Source organism: Pezoporus occidentalis, unplaced genomic scaffold (genome assembly GCF_034315485.1).
Source record: "Pezoporus occidentalis ecotype Australia unplaced genomic scaffold, CSIRO_AGI_Poc_V1 ctg78, whole genome shotgun sequence".
NCBI classification, from domain to species: domain Eukaryota; kingdom Metazoa; phylum Chordata; class Aves; order Psittaciformes; family Psittacidae; genus Pezoporus; species Pezoporus occidentalis.
In genome coordinates this window covers 2,770,537-2,786,517 of record NW_026916137.1, presented here as the reverse complement: position 1 = coordinate 2,786,517, position 15,981 = coordinate 2,770,537, and the positions used below count along the sequence as shown (strand labels likewise).

Sequence of the window (15,981 nt, the reverse complement as noted above, 5' to 3'; positions counted from 1 at the left end):
GAAACCAAAATCCTTTTGTTGTTAAAGGAGATCCCATCCTCCATGTTTATAGAGTCTTTAAAAAGGAACTGCCTGCAGACCTGCGATTAGCCTCCTACAGCTTTTGGTCAGCAAAACCTGCTTGCTGGACCTCAGCTAAGGCCTTGAGCTGCTCTAGGAGAGAAAGGTGAGGAGCGTGGTTACCACTGTGTATATAAACAGAGATTCTTGTCATCTGGCCCCACACCAGCGGCCATCTTCGTGCAGCCCAGACCAGACAGGAAACACAATGTGCTGCACTTCGGAGAATTGTATTTGTGCGTGGAAAAAGAGAGGTGTGCAGGAACACATATGCATACACATGCCTGTGAAATGGGCAACCGTCAGGCTGTGGATTTGCATTTGTGCCTCTGTCTTGGCTTTGGATATGACGGCAAAGTCTTTACCCAGGGTAAGATGTCTGCCTGTGGTGAAAGACATCTAAAACTAACTTGCGGGGACCATTAGAGGTTATATATCTGTGAAGGTGAGGGTGCATGAAGCTCTGGAATAAGATGAGCATATTTTGGGCATCTCTGTCTGGCCTGTTGAGTGGACAAGCTATGCCAAACAGGCACTGAAGGTACTGCGGGGTGGTGCTGCCTGCCTGGACTAGTTGCAAGGCTCACATCGGAGGCAGTGACTCTTCCTTCCGTGGAGCGAGTGGGGTGTACCACTGTGTAGGGAGGCCACAGGATGGGTGTCCCTGTGGTGTCACACCATCTGCAAGTGTGAAGTCTGTGCCTCAAGCTTGTTCACACTCAGCACTGCCCTCGTTCCACTCCCGCTCAGACCCAGGATGGATCGTCTGAAACTGGGGCACTGATGTGGAGGCTGGTTTCATTCTAGTGTTGATTAGGTCAGCGTCTTGAGTTATTCTTCGCAAAGTGGTCCATGGTATTTCTATGACAGACAGACTGCTGTCCTCCATTTCAAAGTGATCTGTGCACCTCTGCAGACCCTGAGAGTGATTTGAGCAATCTGCTTGGGTGTATGGAAAAGAAAGCTGTGGGTCTCTTGCCCGTGTCTCAAGAGAATAGGTCCTCCTCTCTCTCTCTGGCTCCTCAGCTATAGTTACAAACTGGTCCCAGTACATATGAGCGCTGCAAACTGACACCTGATCCCTCCACCCTTGTTTCTGCACCTATTGCTTTACCAGCAGGAAGTAGGACGTGGTTTGGGGCTTTTTATTCTCGGCCTCACTAGCCTTTTCGATACTCTGGGGCCTCGTCTCATTCTGACAAGGCAAGTGAGCTGCAGCTTCCTGTGCAAAGGTGAGAGGGAGAAGACAAATAGAGACCGTGCATGTACAAGACCGTGCATGTACAAGACCATGCATGTGCAGAGCTGCCAGGCTGGAAACAACTCTTGTGCCAGCAGCACTGGCTGACACCTGGACATGCACTGAGCTAGGATATCCACCTCCATCCCTCTCTGTTCTCCTCTCCCCGTTCCCCTCACTGTTTGATGTCCAGCACCTGCATTCAACCCCAACTCTACGACCTGAACCCCGGGGACTCCCTTCATCAGGACCTCTTGGTGCCCACAGCTGAAAGGTAAAGGGGGTGATGCCAGCTCTCTCCCATATGGGGGTGGCTGATTTGAAAAGCATCTTGGAAGGAGTTTCAGTCTGACAAACTGAATGTCACAGTTCGGGAGGGCTGAGCACTTATTTATCTCTCTGTCTCTCCACAGTCCTCTCAAATCATACTCTGCATCTTCACAACTACACCTCCTGCTTTCTTTCACTCTCTTTCTCTCCCCTTTGTCTGTTAATGCATTGTCGTCATGTTTTTCTTCCTCTGAACCTAATCTTTTATCATGAACGGAATCAATATTATGCCTCATGCCAGCCCTTTATAAACCCTCTCTTCCCACCCCCTGGTAGTCCCAGTAGGATCCAGCTGGACTATTTCTTATTTAGCTCAGCTCTGCCTGGGCTCCAAGCTTGATGAAAGGTGAGCACGGCAGGAAAGCACAGCTCCTTCCGAGGCAGTGCAGGATGAGGATGCGAGGATGGTGCTTGGTTTGTACATGACTATGTAATGTTTTGTGGTATACTGAAGCCTTGACTTCCCAGAACCTGGTAAACTCCTCCTTCTCCCAGATTTCCCACCCTGTCTGAAACAAGCTATTCAAAACCTACCTCCTAAGCCATGAGCTGTGTAACTAACTTTTGTCAGTTGCAGCCAGAGTCCCCACTTACTCAGCAAGCACCTACTTATTTCAGCCCTGGGGCTTACCAAAAAGAGATCCTCTTCAAAGCACAAGCCATGTGCGAGCAAGGCAGCACTCTCTACCTGAGTCAGCAAGCAGCCTGAAACAGCACATGCAGACTGCTGTGCACTCACACATGCATTTTCAGGAGGCATTACTCCAGCAAACAGCCTATCTGTGCTGCACTGAAAATTGTTTCAGTGCTGAGCAAAGCACCCAAGGCAGGAAAACAATGAGGTGGTGAGGGGAGAGCACGAACTCTGGAGTGGAAGAGGTGTTAGTTCCTGAGCCTGGAATATTGCCACTGGCTTTGAGCCCTACCTGAGGACAGTGAATACCTCCTGCGGGATGACATCTTCCTAATTTGCATTGCTGAGACTTGTTGGATGGCATCTTCTCTCTTTCAGTGTGTCACCAGTACAGATGAAGCCCTCTTTGCTGCTTCTATGTCATCTCTGGCTGTTCAGCCTCACACCTCTCTCCTGGGCATCAGACTCAGCACAAGGTAAGAAGTGATTCTCTTCACCTATGCCAGCTGCACAAGCAGGGTGGGGAGTCAGACAGAGGAGTGTTTGTGTCACGGTCAGTTGTTGTGCCAAGTTCATGTTGTAACATACAGCCAGAGGAGGCTGTAACAGCTACAGGTCTCTTATAAGCACATCAGCCTCCAAGGACAAGAGGTAAAGGGTTCAAACTTAAACAGGGGAAGCTCAGGCTTGATATTAGGAAGAAGTTCTTTACTGTGAGGGTGCTGAGGCACTGGGATGGGTTGCCCAAAGAAGTGGTAAATGCTCCATCCCTGGCAGTGTTCAAGGCCAGGTTGGACAGAGCCTTGGGTGACATGGTCTAGTGTGAGGTGTCCTTGCCCATGGCAGGGGGATTGGCACCAGATAACCTTAAGGTCCTTTCCAGCCCTAACTATTCTATGATTCTGTGACACAGAGGAGTGGCTCTGCCTTTCTTACTTGGAGACAGTTATCCAGCAAAGGAGTCAGTCTGTAGTTTGGGATGGGGCAGGATTGTCTGATATGATGGTTAATGCTAATTCAGCCATGTTACTGTCCATATCTTCTCTGCCGGCAGGTGCCTCCAGCCTCACTTGTTGGTATGACTCACGGGCAGCTCTCTTCTGCGACTGGACCCCAGGCAAGGACCTGGCTGAAGCACCATGCCAGCTGGAGATTTTATCCAAGTTACCCTTCTGTGACAGGTGGGTGACTGGAGAGGATGAGGAAAGCCAATGCTTTGAATAGGAAGTGTCCTGGGAAGTTTAGCACTTATCAACAGTGTAGGCTCTCCCTCCCCAGGCCAGGCTTAGTGGAGTCACAGAGCGAAGTGGCTTTGTCTTGAACTCCATCGCTAACCTCATGTGGTCTGAGATGTGGGCCACTGCTCAGTGTTTGCTATCTAACAGTCCCACACTGTCTAGCACAGCCCATCTTCCAGCTCCATAGCTGTGCCTGTGCTTCATTTCCCAAAAAATCCCTTTTCCTTGGTAGCCACTCTCTGGACTGAAAGGAATTTTCCGTGGCAAAGGAGGATGGGGTGGGTGGAATTAAAGTTATACAAAGTCCCATTGCCAGGATGAGCTGGGATGTTGCACCTTGAGTAACAATAAATGAGGTAAAATAATTTTCCCCTTATCTGCCCTGGCCCCTTCATCTCTCTTAGTTCATGATGTCTTTCTCTCCCACATGTCTCCCAGTAGAGGGGTAGGTGTGTGACCAGTACTACAGTGGGAGCTGGCTAAGTCTCTGTGCTCTCCAAGTATGACATCTCCAGCCAAGAGACTCACCAGCTTACCCCAGGGCTTCCCTGGGTGTCTGTCATAAGGAAAGGCTCAATGTGATTCTGGCAGTGTGTGGGTTGCTCATGACTGTCATAGAGACACCTTCAATGGGGTGAGATGGGCAAATGTATTCTGGGGCCTGGTGCATGCACCTAGAAATCCACAACATTTATGTTGCTCCATGTGTGCGAATCACAGAGACTGGGGCTGGAATTTGGACCAAATGTGGAACCGTGCTATTGCTTGACCAGCAGGGCTCTAGAACACCACCTCTCACCACCATCAGCAAGTCCAGGCTTGATCTGGCCTTACAGCTGGAGCAGGCAGCTCAGTCTGATACCCCCTCAGCTATAACTCCACGGATACTTTCCCAACCTGTCATTCCCTGTGCCATGCGAAACAGCTTCCCAGCTCACTGGAGTTCTGCTTAAAGTCCCAGGTTCTCTCTCTTCTCTGAAAAAATCAAGAAGCACTGTGAATTACCCAAGGCAGAACACACAACAAGACTGAGGAGATGCATCAAGACCTTCAGCAAAAACAATAATGTGAGTAATTCATTTGGGATATCCTGGCTAATGACAAGGTGGACTTTCACATGGGTTTTGGGTATATAAACAGTGTGACCCCCCAGCAGCAGTGTAAAAAGCCCAAACCTGACTGCAGTTCTAGAATTGGGTTTGGTGTTGTATGCTAATATACCTTGCCCCTGCGTGTTCCCCTGCAGAAGGGATTGGCTTCACTGTGAGCTGGGCCATGCTGGACAGACCACATTCAGTGTCCCATGTCTCAACTACTTGGTTTTGTCCCTAATCCCTTCTTCTGAGGAGGGATGGACATCGCCACCAGCTCTGAAGTCACCTCTTGACCTCATTTCCTTGAAGAGGTTAACAACATTTCCCTGATAATTAATTGTGATAAACTCACAACCAGGTCTAATGACAGACAAGCTTTCTTACATTTGCACATCAAGTGCAAAGACAAATTGCATGGTTGGTAAACAGCTCCAAAATCTTTTCTTTCTAATCAAGCTGATTTCCTATTGCTTATTTAATACTATACGATGTATGTGGGCCTTTAGTATCATTGCATTTCAAGAGTAATAGGTAAAGTCATCTCAGTCTTACCAATGAAGACAAAATGTTTTAGTAAGAATATTTTTTCTCAATAAATGTCACTCATGGAATGTAACTCCTTTCCTCCTTAGTCAGCACATACAGCAATCCTAGCAAACTGGCATGTTGCAATATTTTGTGCCCTTCTAGCCAATGAACAACAAAATCCAACCACATGAAATACGCATCTTTGATTTCTCACTCACCTTTCAGCCACAGATATCATCCATATTTATTGTCAAATGTTCCTAAACCTCTGATGTATAGGCAATGCTTAGAAATATGGGTGCTTATTGATAAGCCATCACTGTCACTAATGGTAAATTTTCTTTGCAGGCTCAATGCTTCACCACTGCAGACAGTCTTACCATGTCAGTCCATTGCCAGGTTGGAGAGAATAGGTCTATACCCGTGCAAATAGAAGATTTCAGTCCACTTGCAAACAGTGAGTACTCATCTGTCTTGCAGTCTCTGAAGTTTCCATATGAAATGAGAGCTAATTTCTCTTCCCATCCACCCCTATGCAACACCATAGCTGATTTTAGACCAGTGTCTTTTCCTCGTCCACTTCTACAACTAACACAAATGAAGCAAGTTTATTCCTGCCACTTGCACCTCTAACATGCAGCATCATGCCAGCCACTTCCTGTCCTGTATCTGGGACACTGTTAAATAAGAATGCTTTGTGCTAGGACTTCTGGCTTCAATGTTAGCTCAGTTGACCTCCTGAAAAAGACATGGTGCAGGAAGGAGAGAAAGTCTTGCATCTCTTCCCCTACCCCTCCTACCACATATGTGCTTCCACCCTCTTTTAAGCCAGCTTTGGCATGCACCAGTCTTTGCTGAAAGAGTTCAACTCACTAATCCAGCAGAAAAACATCTGCTTGGGTCATTTTTTTGTTGGATGCGTGAGCTTACCTCATTCAAGGAGACATCCAATAGGGCAGCTGCAAGGTGAGGCATAAGAAAGCATGGCTAGAGTCAGGGGTTGGAAAGGATCACCCTGGACAGTCTGTGTAACTCCATGCCCTGTGGCTGTAGTCTCTGTCCATACAGTTGCCTTGTGGATCACCCCCACAGGACAGGATGCATGACCATGGCTGATCGATGGCACTGACTGCAGGGGCCACTCTCACAGGCTCACAGGAGGAGCTGCCTTTAACGTAGCCCAGAGACAACAGGCCTTTTGCTGTCAGTGACAGTGGGGAAGAAGAGGAAACAGAGGGAGAGAGCTCACAAACTCTCTGCCATGGCTGGCTGGAGCCTTTGAGCACAACCAAGACACCAGCCCTGCTGCAATGAAGTCCTGTTATGGACAGACAGTGTGGAGGTATCAGCCCTGCTCCTTTTTCTTTCCAGTAAAGCTGAGGCCCCCAAGCAATCTTCAGCTGGTTCACAAAACTGAAAATACATACAACTTAACATGGAGCCTGAATATCTCCTCTCACTATTTGGATGGGGAGCGGGAATACCAAGTGCGGTACCGAAACACAACTGAGTCCTGGCAGGTGAGTACAGAGGGGGTTACTGGACCTGTCACCATACAAAGGACCTGCTCCTGTGACACCTCTCAGGATGAAACCAGTTTTGGTGAAGCTGGAGAGCAGATGACACCCCCCATTCTTTTATCTGTGTCACCTGCTGCTAGCGTTTGTTGATGACATGGAGGCAGATGGGAATCCTATTTTACTTAGTGCTGTCACAAAGAAATCCAGACAGCTCCAGGGCAGACTGAAAGGGGTGAAAAAAGCAAAGTGAGGAAGAATTTTCCTCCAGGTTGGACAAGCAGTGCATGAGGTGTAGGGATCTGAGATAGGTCCTCTGTGAGGGCCTTGGAAGGGATAGTTACATGAGGCTGTAAGCCAGGGTTGTTGATGACGCTCTAATTTTACCCTGCTCCCAGGAGGCCAGGAACTTCACCATTATGCAGGACCAGATGTGGGTGGTGTTTGAGAGCCTTTCACCCAACACGAAATACGAGGCAGCTGTCCGTGCAAGGCCAAGTGCCTCAAGCATCTGCAAAGGCGTGTGGAGCGACTGGAGCGAGACGATACTGTGGAGGACTCATGCTGACCGTAAGGATCAGAGTCAGGCAGTCTGATATGGATGGGAAAACAGAGACTCGGGGAAAACGAGGTAGAAGCACCAAAGCAGTCTGAGAAGCTGAAGGAAGATGGGTAGGGAGGATGGTGTTGACAGCTTGAAATGTTGGAAACCATCTGTCTCTCCTAATCCGTTAGGTCAGGCTGGCTCAACAGAGCTTAAGGACAAAGACTTCTTGTCCCCAGCAGAGCCCCTCTGACTTCCAGAAGCCAGGGAATATCCACAAGATGTAAAATAAGGACTGCTTCCCCAGAAGCAGCAAGGCCAGATGTCTGACCTGCAGAAGCAGTGGCCAGGACTGGTAATTTCCCAGGTACTAATGTGAAATAGCAACATAAATCCACCTTTCTCAAATGGTCCAGTTCTTTGGAGCCATTGATTGGTGAGATGAAGTAAAACAGAGTGCTCAGTTCCTGAAACAAAGGACACTGGAACTGGGAAGCAAAGTTGAGCAGAGAGTGGAAGAGACTTACACACATAGAATCATAGAATAGTTAGGGTTAGAAAGGACTTTAAGTTCCAGCCCCCCTGCCATGGGCAGGGACACCTCACACTAGTCCATGTCACCCATGGTGCTGTCCAACCTGGCCTTGAGCACTGCCAGAGATGCAGCATTTATCACTTCTTTGAGCAACCCGTTCCAGTGCCTCACCATCCTCACAGTAAAGAACTTCTTCCTTTTATCTAACCTGAACTTCCCCTGTTTAAGTTTAAAACTGTTACCCCTTGTTCTATCATTACAGTCCCTGATAAAGGGTCCCTCTCTGGCATCCTTGTTAGTTCCCTTCAGATACTGGAAGGCTGCTATGAGGTCTCCACATAGCCTTCTCTTCTCCAGGCTGAGCAGGTCTGTTGAGACATCAGTCATTGCTGTGAACCGCATCATTGAGGACACCTCCAGCTTGAAAGACAGTGCCCTGAGCAAGTCTCTTTAGTGAGTGATTGGCTGTGGTCTCTGTCATTTCTTTTCCAAAAGATAAGCAGATGGAGGTTATTCCTTCTCATGTCACCCCTACTCTGCCCCTGCTCAGCCCCTCCTTGTTGTGCCGCCTGGTGCTGGTATAAACAGAGGAGTTATGTTTAGAAAGGGCACTGTGTTGCTGTGGTGATCAAATTTTGACAGTGTGTGATGTCAGTGAATAGGGTACAGCCGCAAACAGTTGTCATAGCAACCAAGACCAAAGATAACCAGGGTACCAGAGGCAGAGGAGACAAAGTGATCTGAGTAGCGTCTCAAGGACAGGCAAAGAATGTCCTAAAAATGTCTCCTCCTTCTTTTACTCTTCTCCGCTTCCTCACAACTACTCCAGAGATGCTCTGCAGGCCCAGACCAAGGGCTGTGAGGAATGGAGGGAGATGAGGGGCAGGCAGAGGAGGCAGGAACCACAGGAGCAAGATCAAGAAAAGGTGCACTAGGAAGATGTGTGTGAAAGAGACAGATTAAGAAAAGTTTGAGATGACACCAGACAAGCCTGAGGAGTGCTGGCAGCACTGGCAATGTGGGAACTCAGTCTCTTTCTCCTAATCCAAGTGCTAAAGTATGATGGAAAGCTGTAACCTAAAGCTTTCTTACACTTCTCCAAAGAAAGAAGGCAGTCCTTTGACCCCTAACCTTCTCCATCCTTGGCCCTCCTGCCTTCTCAAAGACCCATGACTCTGTCTCCCCCATTGACTCATAACACCATTTCAAGTCTCCAGTCCCACTTAAGCTGATTTTAGGACTCATTGCTTTCCTTTGCAAAGAGACAGATGTGTTGATGGGCACTTCAACTAGTAGACTGTGGCATCTTACCTGTGGCAACCCCCAGCTGTGGTGCTGTTATAAACAGAGAGTTCAAGCTGTTTAGCACAAATTGCCTATTAAGTAGACTCTGAAACCCATATCAGCTCATAGGCATTCTATACAACACAGCAGAAAATAGTTCAATTTATCTGACCTGTATGTTATAATTGTATATATTATTATACCAAATTATTATAAAGGCCCTGTATTTTATAATTATGCATAATTTTGTACTGTTATATAAAATCATAATAAAGGCACACTTTGATCACCTTGAATAGCCATGGAAGGGCTGCAGCTCCTACCTCCAGCATCCTGGCTAAATTTTTACAGCAAATCCCTTGCTCTCTCTCATCTTGCAGAAACATCCCAGCCGGTACTGCCGTTTCTTATAGTGAGCACTTGCATCTTCGTGGTCATTGGAACTGCCTTCCTTATTAACTTACGGACCCTGAAATGGTAAATGAGAATTGTTTTCCTCTCTGTTCCTCTCCTGTGTTTTGTGTGTCTTCTCAAAACCCAGCCTATTTTTCACCTGGTGTGATTCAGGATAGAGAGTGACTTAAAAATACAGTTTATAGCCCAGCCCTTTGAGGCTGGCATTTGTCTGGGGAGATATATCACCACCCAAGATGATGTGGTTTTACCACCATCATTGCACTGCGCCACGCTCCTGTGACCTGGTGCCATGCCCTTGCTGAATTAAAAACAGCTGCCTTAGAACTTCTGTTGCACAAGGATTACAGTGAGAAGTACAATTCTGCCTCTTCCTTGTCTGTGCAGTCCTGAAGTATCTCATCACATGATGGTAAACATCTACCTGATGCTTTAAAGATCTCTTTGTCAGCGTTTCTCCCCAGACATTGCTTTTGTTCAGAACCGAAAGTGTCTCGCAAGGTTACCCCGTGCAGTAACATAGAGAGTGATGGCGAGGTTGGAAAAGGCCATAGGTTTTCTCATCTTAGGGCAGGGGCAAGGAAGCAGAGTGCTGATGTTCATGGCAGGGAGCAGGGAGAAATATTCTCAGGGATGAGGCAGCAGAGCCTGGATGACTTCTCTGTAAGGATAAGAGGAGAAGCATGCTGAAGGAAGATGGATACTGAGAAAGTCACTGTGTTTTACCTTAAGTCATAACACGAAAGTGAGGAAGTGTTAGCTATATGGCACAGAGAGAGATGAAAAAACCTCTGTTCTTCACAAAGTATAATTAACCGCGGGGAATTGGATGGAGGATAATGCTGAGGTAAGATGCAAGGGAAGGATTAGACATGCATGAATAAAAATAGCATCTGCAGTGATGTAAGGTAGTTTATATGCAAGAACTAGCAAATTCTGATGCTTCAGAGAGTACACTGATTGCCTCCAGAGGTCAAGAGGGTTTTTCCTCAAAGCATCCCACAGCAAAGCTTCAGAAAAGAGCTGACAAGATCAGCCAACCTCTCTGAGGGGCTGAGAAACAGATTAGATCACTTCATGATGCCTCAGGGTGACAACAGGCTGGTTCCAGTACAGTAGAGGCTTCTGGACTGCTGCAAGGTATACTCAGATGGCATGCATGGCCAGTGTGTCCTAGCAATACCATGTAGCATCCCGCTAACAGGACAGAGAGTTGTGGCCACAGCTTTGCCAGTGATGGTCCCACTCAGGCCACATGGTGCTCAGAGTCACTGTGGTGTCAGCAAAGCAGAGAGGGGGCAGCTCACAGCAGATGAAGCTTGGAAACAAGGGAGACCCGTCCAGCTTGTCACCAGGATACGGCCTTAAGGGAGCAGGTGGAGAAGTTAAGGTGACCAGCCAAGGCAGGGAAGAAACCAGCGAACTGTTGGTTGTGCTTCCCCAGGGAAAAGGCTAAGGGCAATGTATTTTGCAGTACCAATTTTAACTACCCCATCTCTATCCATCTCATCCCTCAGCTACTGCTTTTTAGTCCACTCAAAAGCAAAGACAGCCCTCAGCCTTGCTCTTATTTTACCTGTTCCCCACAGCAGAGTAACACCCATGAGCTGCAATACTTTCTCCTATCTGTATCACAGTGCCAGATTGGTCAGGATCAGGGCCCGCTTCAATCCTTCTTCTCATTTTCTTTTCTCAAGGTTTAAGAAGATCCTGAAGATTCACATCCCAGACCCCGAGAAGTTCTTCCCCCCACTTGTTTCAGTTCACGGAGGTGACATTCAGGTATGGGACTGGGGATGGAGCCATGAGGATATGAGTAAGCAATGAGGGAAAGGAGGGTCCAGCTAAACATGCCTAAGGGCAGGCAGGCAGTTTTGAGACCTACATATGCACACCTGGCACATGTGCCTGTAGCACCAGCTGCCAAGTCCTCTGCTTGAAAGAAACCTTCTGCCCTTCCAAAACCTGACACTCGGCTGAGGCATCTCTAACTACAGAACTGAGAAATAGCAAACCACACAAACCTCAGCACGCTGCTCCCCTAACAGGCAGCCTGGGAGAAAACAAGGGGCTTGCAGCAGGGAGCCTGGCCTCTCAGGTCCCCTTCAACCCCGCTTCAGGCCCCCCCTGACTGTTCTAGGCTGCCTAGATCCTCCCCAGATTTCCTGCTGTGATCTCCTCCTCCTGGCTCCGAGCCTTTCCTCTGCCCCTAATGTGAACGGCCATCACTCTGGGTGGTGCTTCACTGTTTTCTGAATTCTTGTTGTCTCTTTTCCTTCTTTCTCCACCTCCACTTTCTCCCTTCCCCTGGTCTCATTGTGAGTGCAGGCAGCTGCAAGTAGACAATTACCATTCTGTGCAGCATTAAAGGGAGTGTCAGATGCAAGGCGTGGGAGGGGATCCCAAGGGGCATCTCTCTTTAAGAAGGATGGAAAAAACTGCAGAAGGTCCAGAGGACAGCAAAGCTTTGGAAAAGCCTAAATGCAAAAAGGCTTAGAAAGCTTGAACTACAGGGGAAGAGTGCAGAGTAGGGCACTGGGGGTGTGCAGTGGGCACTGAAGACACTTTCTCAGTGCAGAAAGGACTAGAAAAAGTGGCTTTACTGGCCATAAAGGCAATGAAGTTGGATGTAACCAAAACCAGTTAGTTTTTAAGGATAGATGCACTCATAATGAGTGTGGAAATCTAGGCACAAGGGGCCTGGGAGAGCACTTCAGACAAGAAATCTGCATAGTGCCATGCAGATGTATCAGAAACTGGTTCAGCACCTAGGAACAGATTGCATGACAAGCATCTCAGTACTGCTTTTCATGTTTTCACCTTCATCTTACAGCCTTGTAGCGTTTTTTTCTTCCTTTAATTTTATCCTCCATCTTCTATTCACCCTCCAGAAATCTCAAAACATAGGCTTACAAGATCCACTTTTGATTTCAAAGTGACAGAAAGACATAATTTCCCTGTAAATCCTGCAGATAAGATATCATGAATGCGAATTTCCCTCCCCACCTTCAGCAACTCTTGCTTAGACAGAGAAAAGGTCACTTGATGGCTATGGGTGCTCAGGAGAAGCACCGAGTGTTAAACTTTGTGTTTCTTTCCCATCAGAAATGGCTCTCCTCCCCATTCTCCACATCTTCCTACTGTGTGAACAGCACAACCCCAGAGATCTCCATGCTTGAGGTGATGCAGAAGAATGACCAGGAATCACAGCTTCTACTTTCCAAGGGCACCCTAACTCCTGAACCACCCTTAGAAACCAGTGGCCACTCTGTATCCAGCTGCTTCACCGACCAAGGCTACTTCTTCTTCCCCCTTTCCAACTCCTTTGAAATTGAGCCCTGCCAGGTATACTTCACCTATGAGCCTTTCACCCAGGAGGGCATTGGCAGTGGGAATGGCAAGCCTTACTATGCTCTACCCTCCCCAGACCTCTGTACACTGGCAGAGGACATGCCAGTGTTGTCCCACAACTTCTTGCACTGTATCAAGCTGACCCGGGGCTTACAAAGCAGCTCCCTCATGGAAAAGATGGAAGGAGAATCCCAGCAGGCCATGGCTATTTCTGGGGTTCTCCAGTCAAGTGAAGGCACCTCACTAACACCAGTTCTGAAACAGAATGAGAAGGTGATGGACAAAGCAGCTTTACAGCCTCCTGGGGCCCCGTGCCAGCTGGACACTGACTCTTCTCACCCACCAGACCTGGATGACAGCAATACTGTTGATGTAACGGAGGGGAATGGAGAGGCAAACCCCCCGACTGACCCCTGTACACCAGCAGTACATGATACCTCTTCTTCCTCTCAGCCTTCACCTCTAAGGCAAAGCCAGAATGAGGATTCATGCAGAACAGCCTGCTCCAGCCAGGCCCCAAACACTGGTGCCTACCTTTCCCTGAGGGACCTCCAGTGCCAATACAGCTATTGCTCTGTCTAGGATCTGCCTGGAGGAAACCCACAGGTGGGAAAGGCCTTCTCTGCAGGAAAGGCTGGAGAGTGAGTTTTCCTATTCAGGGCAAGAATGTGGCTTCAGCATCAGACCCATTGGGACTGTTCTTTAAAGAGGCTGGAGAGCCCAGTTACTCTAGAGGGCTGCAAAACCAGAAAAGGGATAGGATGGACAAGGTGTAAATTCATGGATGTCTAAATGAGTAAATACCAGTTCCCAAGGTAAAGTGTTAGTGGAACAGACCACTGGAAATGGGAGGACATTTTGTATGGAGAGCTAGGCTAGTGGGCAGTAAATCAACAGATGGAAAATGATAAAGGCACGTTAAAGCTGTTCAGTGGCAACACAGCTAATGGAGACATATAAGCCTTAGGCTTATTCGTAGGCATACAGGCAAACAAGGACTCACCTTTGTAGCTGAATCTGTTTCTCTTCTATTACTGGATCTGACAGCATAGAAACCCCTTCCTGAACTGCTCAAGTGCCATACCAAATTGCACCAGCTTGTTTTTAACTTCCCAGCTCCTTAGTAGGAGGCTGTGCCAGCACTTCCATGCTCTGCATCTTGGTGTGAAATAGCACTCAGATTTGATGCCGAGCAGCCACATGGTCCATTTGCCTCATCCCAGCCTAAAAACCTCTAACAGGAGGGAGAAATGCCTGAAAAGGTAGACAAGAGATTTTGTACAAGGGACAGTAGCACCGCTGGTCAGTGCTGTGGCCAGTGATGAAATGAACGAAGACGTCTGACCAAGGGTATAACTTTTCCTGTGATGTCCCCACTTCAGGTTTTAATCAGATATTACATTCTAAGCTACTCAGTCCAGCTTTGGACTTGAGTCTCTAAGGTAGGCTCAGAGCCCCAGCTGTGTCAGCTGTCTAAGGCAATGTAGTGTAAAAACAAATCCCCATTATTGGGTTAAAAATAGTGGGGAAATCCCCCTCCCCCCTTTCCCCCAGGTCTGATGATGGCAGTAAAGAGAACGCACACAATTTCCCATTCTTGCTGCAATATTTTTCATGAAATCGAAAGCCTCTCTGCCCTGCTGGCAAAATACAGTTATTTGACTACGGTAAGCTGATTGCAGAGTAGTTCATCCCACATCCTGTATTAGTGGAAAACATCACAACACTGCTGCCCATTCCTTCCATTGCTCAAGGGAAACCATTGCCTAATTAGCAGCAAAGATGTGGTGAATAAGCCCAGAAAACTAACCCACAAATCAGCACCTTTGCTGAAAAGAAAACCCCAATCCACTCACAAAGAATGGGGATAGCAAAGGCCACATTGTGTTTTTTTTCTTTTTCCTCTGCATTTGCTGATCTCATTTCAGAAAAAGCAGCTCAACGTGGAAGAAAAGTGGCAAGGCAAAGGAAGACAAGCTGTTCTGGTTACACACATCCCTGCATTTAACATCTGTACTGTCTATCTGCTTTCTTGCATATTTCTGGACTACTCAGCAGTGGGAAAATATCAGCCCTGTGCTAAAGATCCTTCTTCTAAGATTTTTTATATCAAAAAGGTCAAGGATATCAAACTCATTAATTCTGTCACCCCTGTGAGTATCACTCAGAACTAATTATTCCTTACCCCTGTTTGTACAAGCATTGAGCTTCCCCGTTGTCACAGTTCCACACTGTTACCTGACCTTGCATTATGCAGACGGAATACCATTATGAATCCCAGGTATGGGGTACCCACTGGCTTGGATTTCACCACAAAAGTGCTGCTCAGAGGAGCTGAACCTGAACATAACTGAGAGGGATGGAGGAGCTAAACCTCTCCTCTCATCAGCTTCTTCACCACCTGCATCAAGACGTGGACTGCTCCGTTGTCTGCAGGAGACAACGGCTGAAGAACACCCTACAGCTTCCTGGATAAGGAAGCACAAGGCTTGCCCAGCTGCTTGTTATACATTCAGAATCTTCCCAGATGGACTTCAAAAAGACGTGCTGAATCCCATGCCCCTGACAGGCAATTTGCTGTTTTACATGGGCCAAGTATCCTAGTTGTACTGATGGTTATCCTGTCCCAATGTAGATCTTCATAAGCTTTTTAATTATTCTCGCTTCTGAGTACAAAAGAAAAACTTTCCCTCTTTGCAAATAAAATAAATATTTAGTAATCTACAGTGGATTTCTGTCCTTTGGTGTGGGGGGAAAGAGTTAACAGCTTTTCCAAACAGATGACTACACAAAGCTTTGCTCAGTATACCTTTAGCCTGCCTTCCTACTTGCTCCCCTCAGGGAATCAGCCACCTAAAACAGAAAACAGAGTTGGAGGTGATCCTGCCACAAGGCCCTGAGGACCATCCTGCTGGCTCAGTACTTTCTCCCCTCCTTGTGAAAATGCTGACAGGTTTCGAGCTGGCAAGCTGTTAATACTGCATTCGCAGCCATGCTGGGTGTGAATGCGTGACACACTGCAGCAGGAAGTGCTCAACATCAGATCTGACAATAACTGGACCTTTCTTCCAGGAAGACAAGATCATGTGGTCCTGTATGTGAGTAACCCAGGTCTAGAATACTAGAAGCATAACACTCTCAGTGATACGGCGCCCTTTCTCTGCTGACTCCCCGAGAGCTCCTCGGAAATGTCACACGGGGAGCGGTTCCCT

At 47.6% G+C, this 15,981-nt stretch overlaps 1 protein-coding gene across 2 annotated transcripts; it reads left to right on the top strand.

The window, feature by feature from the left end:
• Positions 1 to 1,252: 1,252 nt before the first annotated feature.
• IL2RB (interleukin 2 receptor subunit beta) lies at positions 1,253 to 15,495 on the top strand. Of its 2 annotated transcripts, none has more exons than XM_062602672.1 (10): positions 1,253 to 1,292; positions 2,643 to 2,740; positions 3,319 to 3,445; positions 4,464 to 4,569; positions 5,473 to 5,581; positions 6,496 to 6,644; positions 7,040 to 7,211; positions 9,385 to 9,481; positions 11,116 to 11,200; positions 12,524 to 15,495. In XM_062602672.1, the coding sequence occupies exons 2-10, from the start codon at positions 2,659 to 2,661 to the stop codon at positions 13,349 to 13,351; spliced, it is 1,755 nt and encodes a 584-aa protein (XP_062458656.1). In that variant the 5' UTR covers positions 1,253 to 1,292; positions 2,643 to 2,658; the 3' UTR covers positions 13,352 to 15,495. The 2 variants fall into 2 exon arrangements, with proteins under 2 accessions (XP_062458656.1, XP_062458655.1); XM_062602671.1 differs by lacking the exon at positions 1,253 to 1,292 and adding an exon at positions 1,300 to 1,574.
• Positions 15,496 to 15,981: the final 486 nt, after the last annotated feature.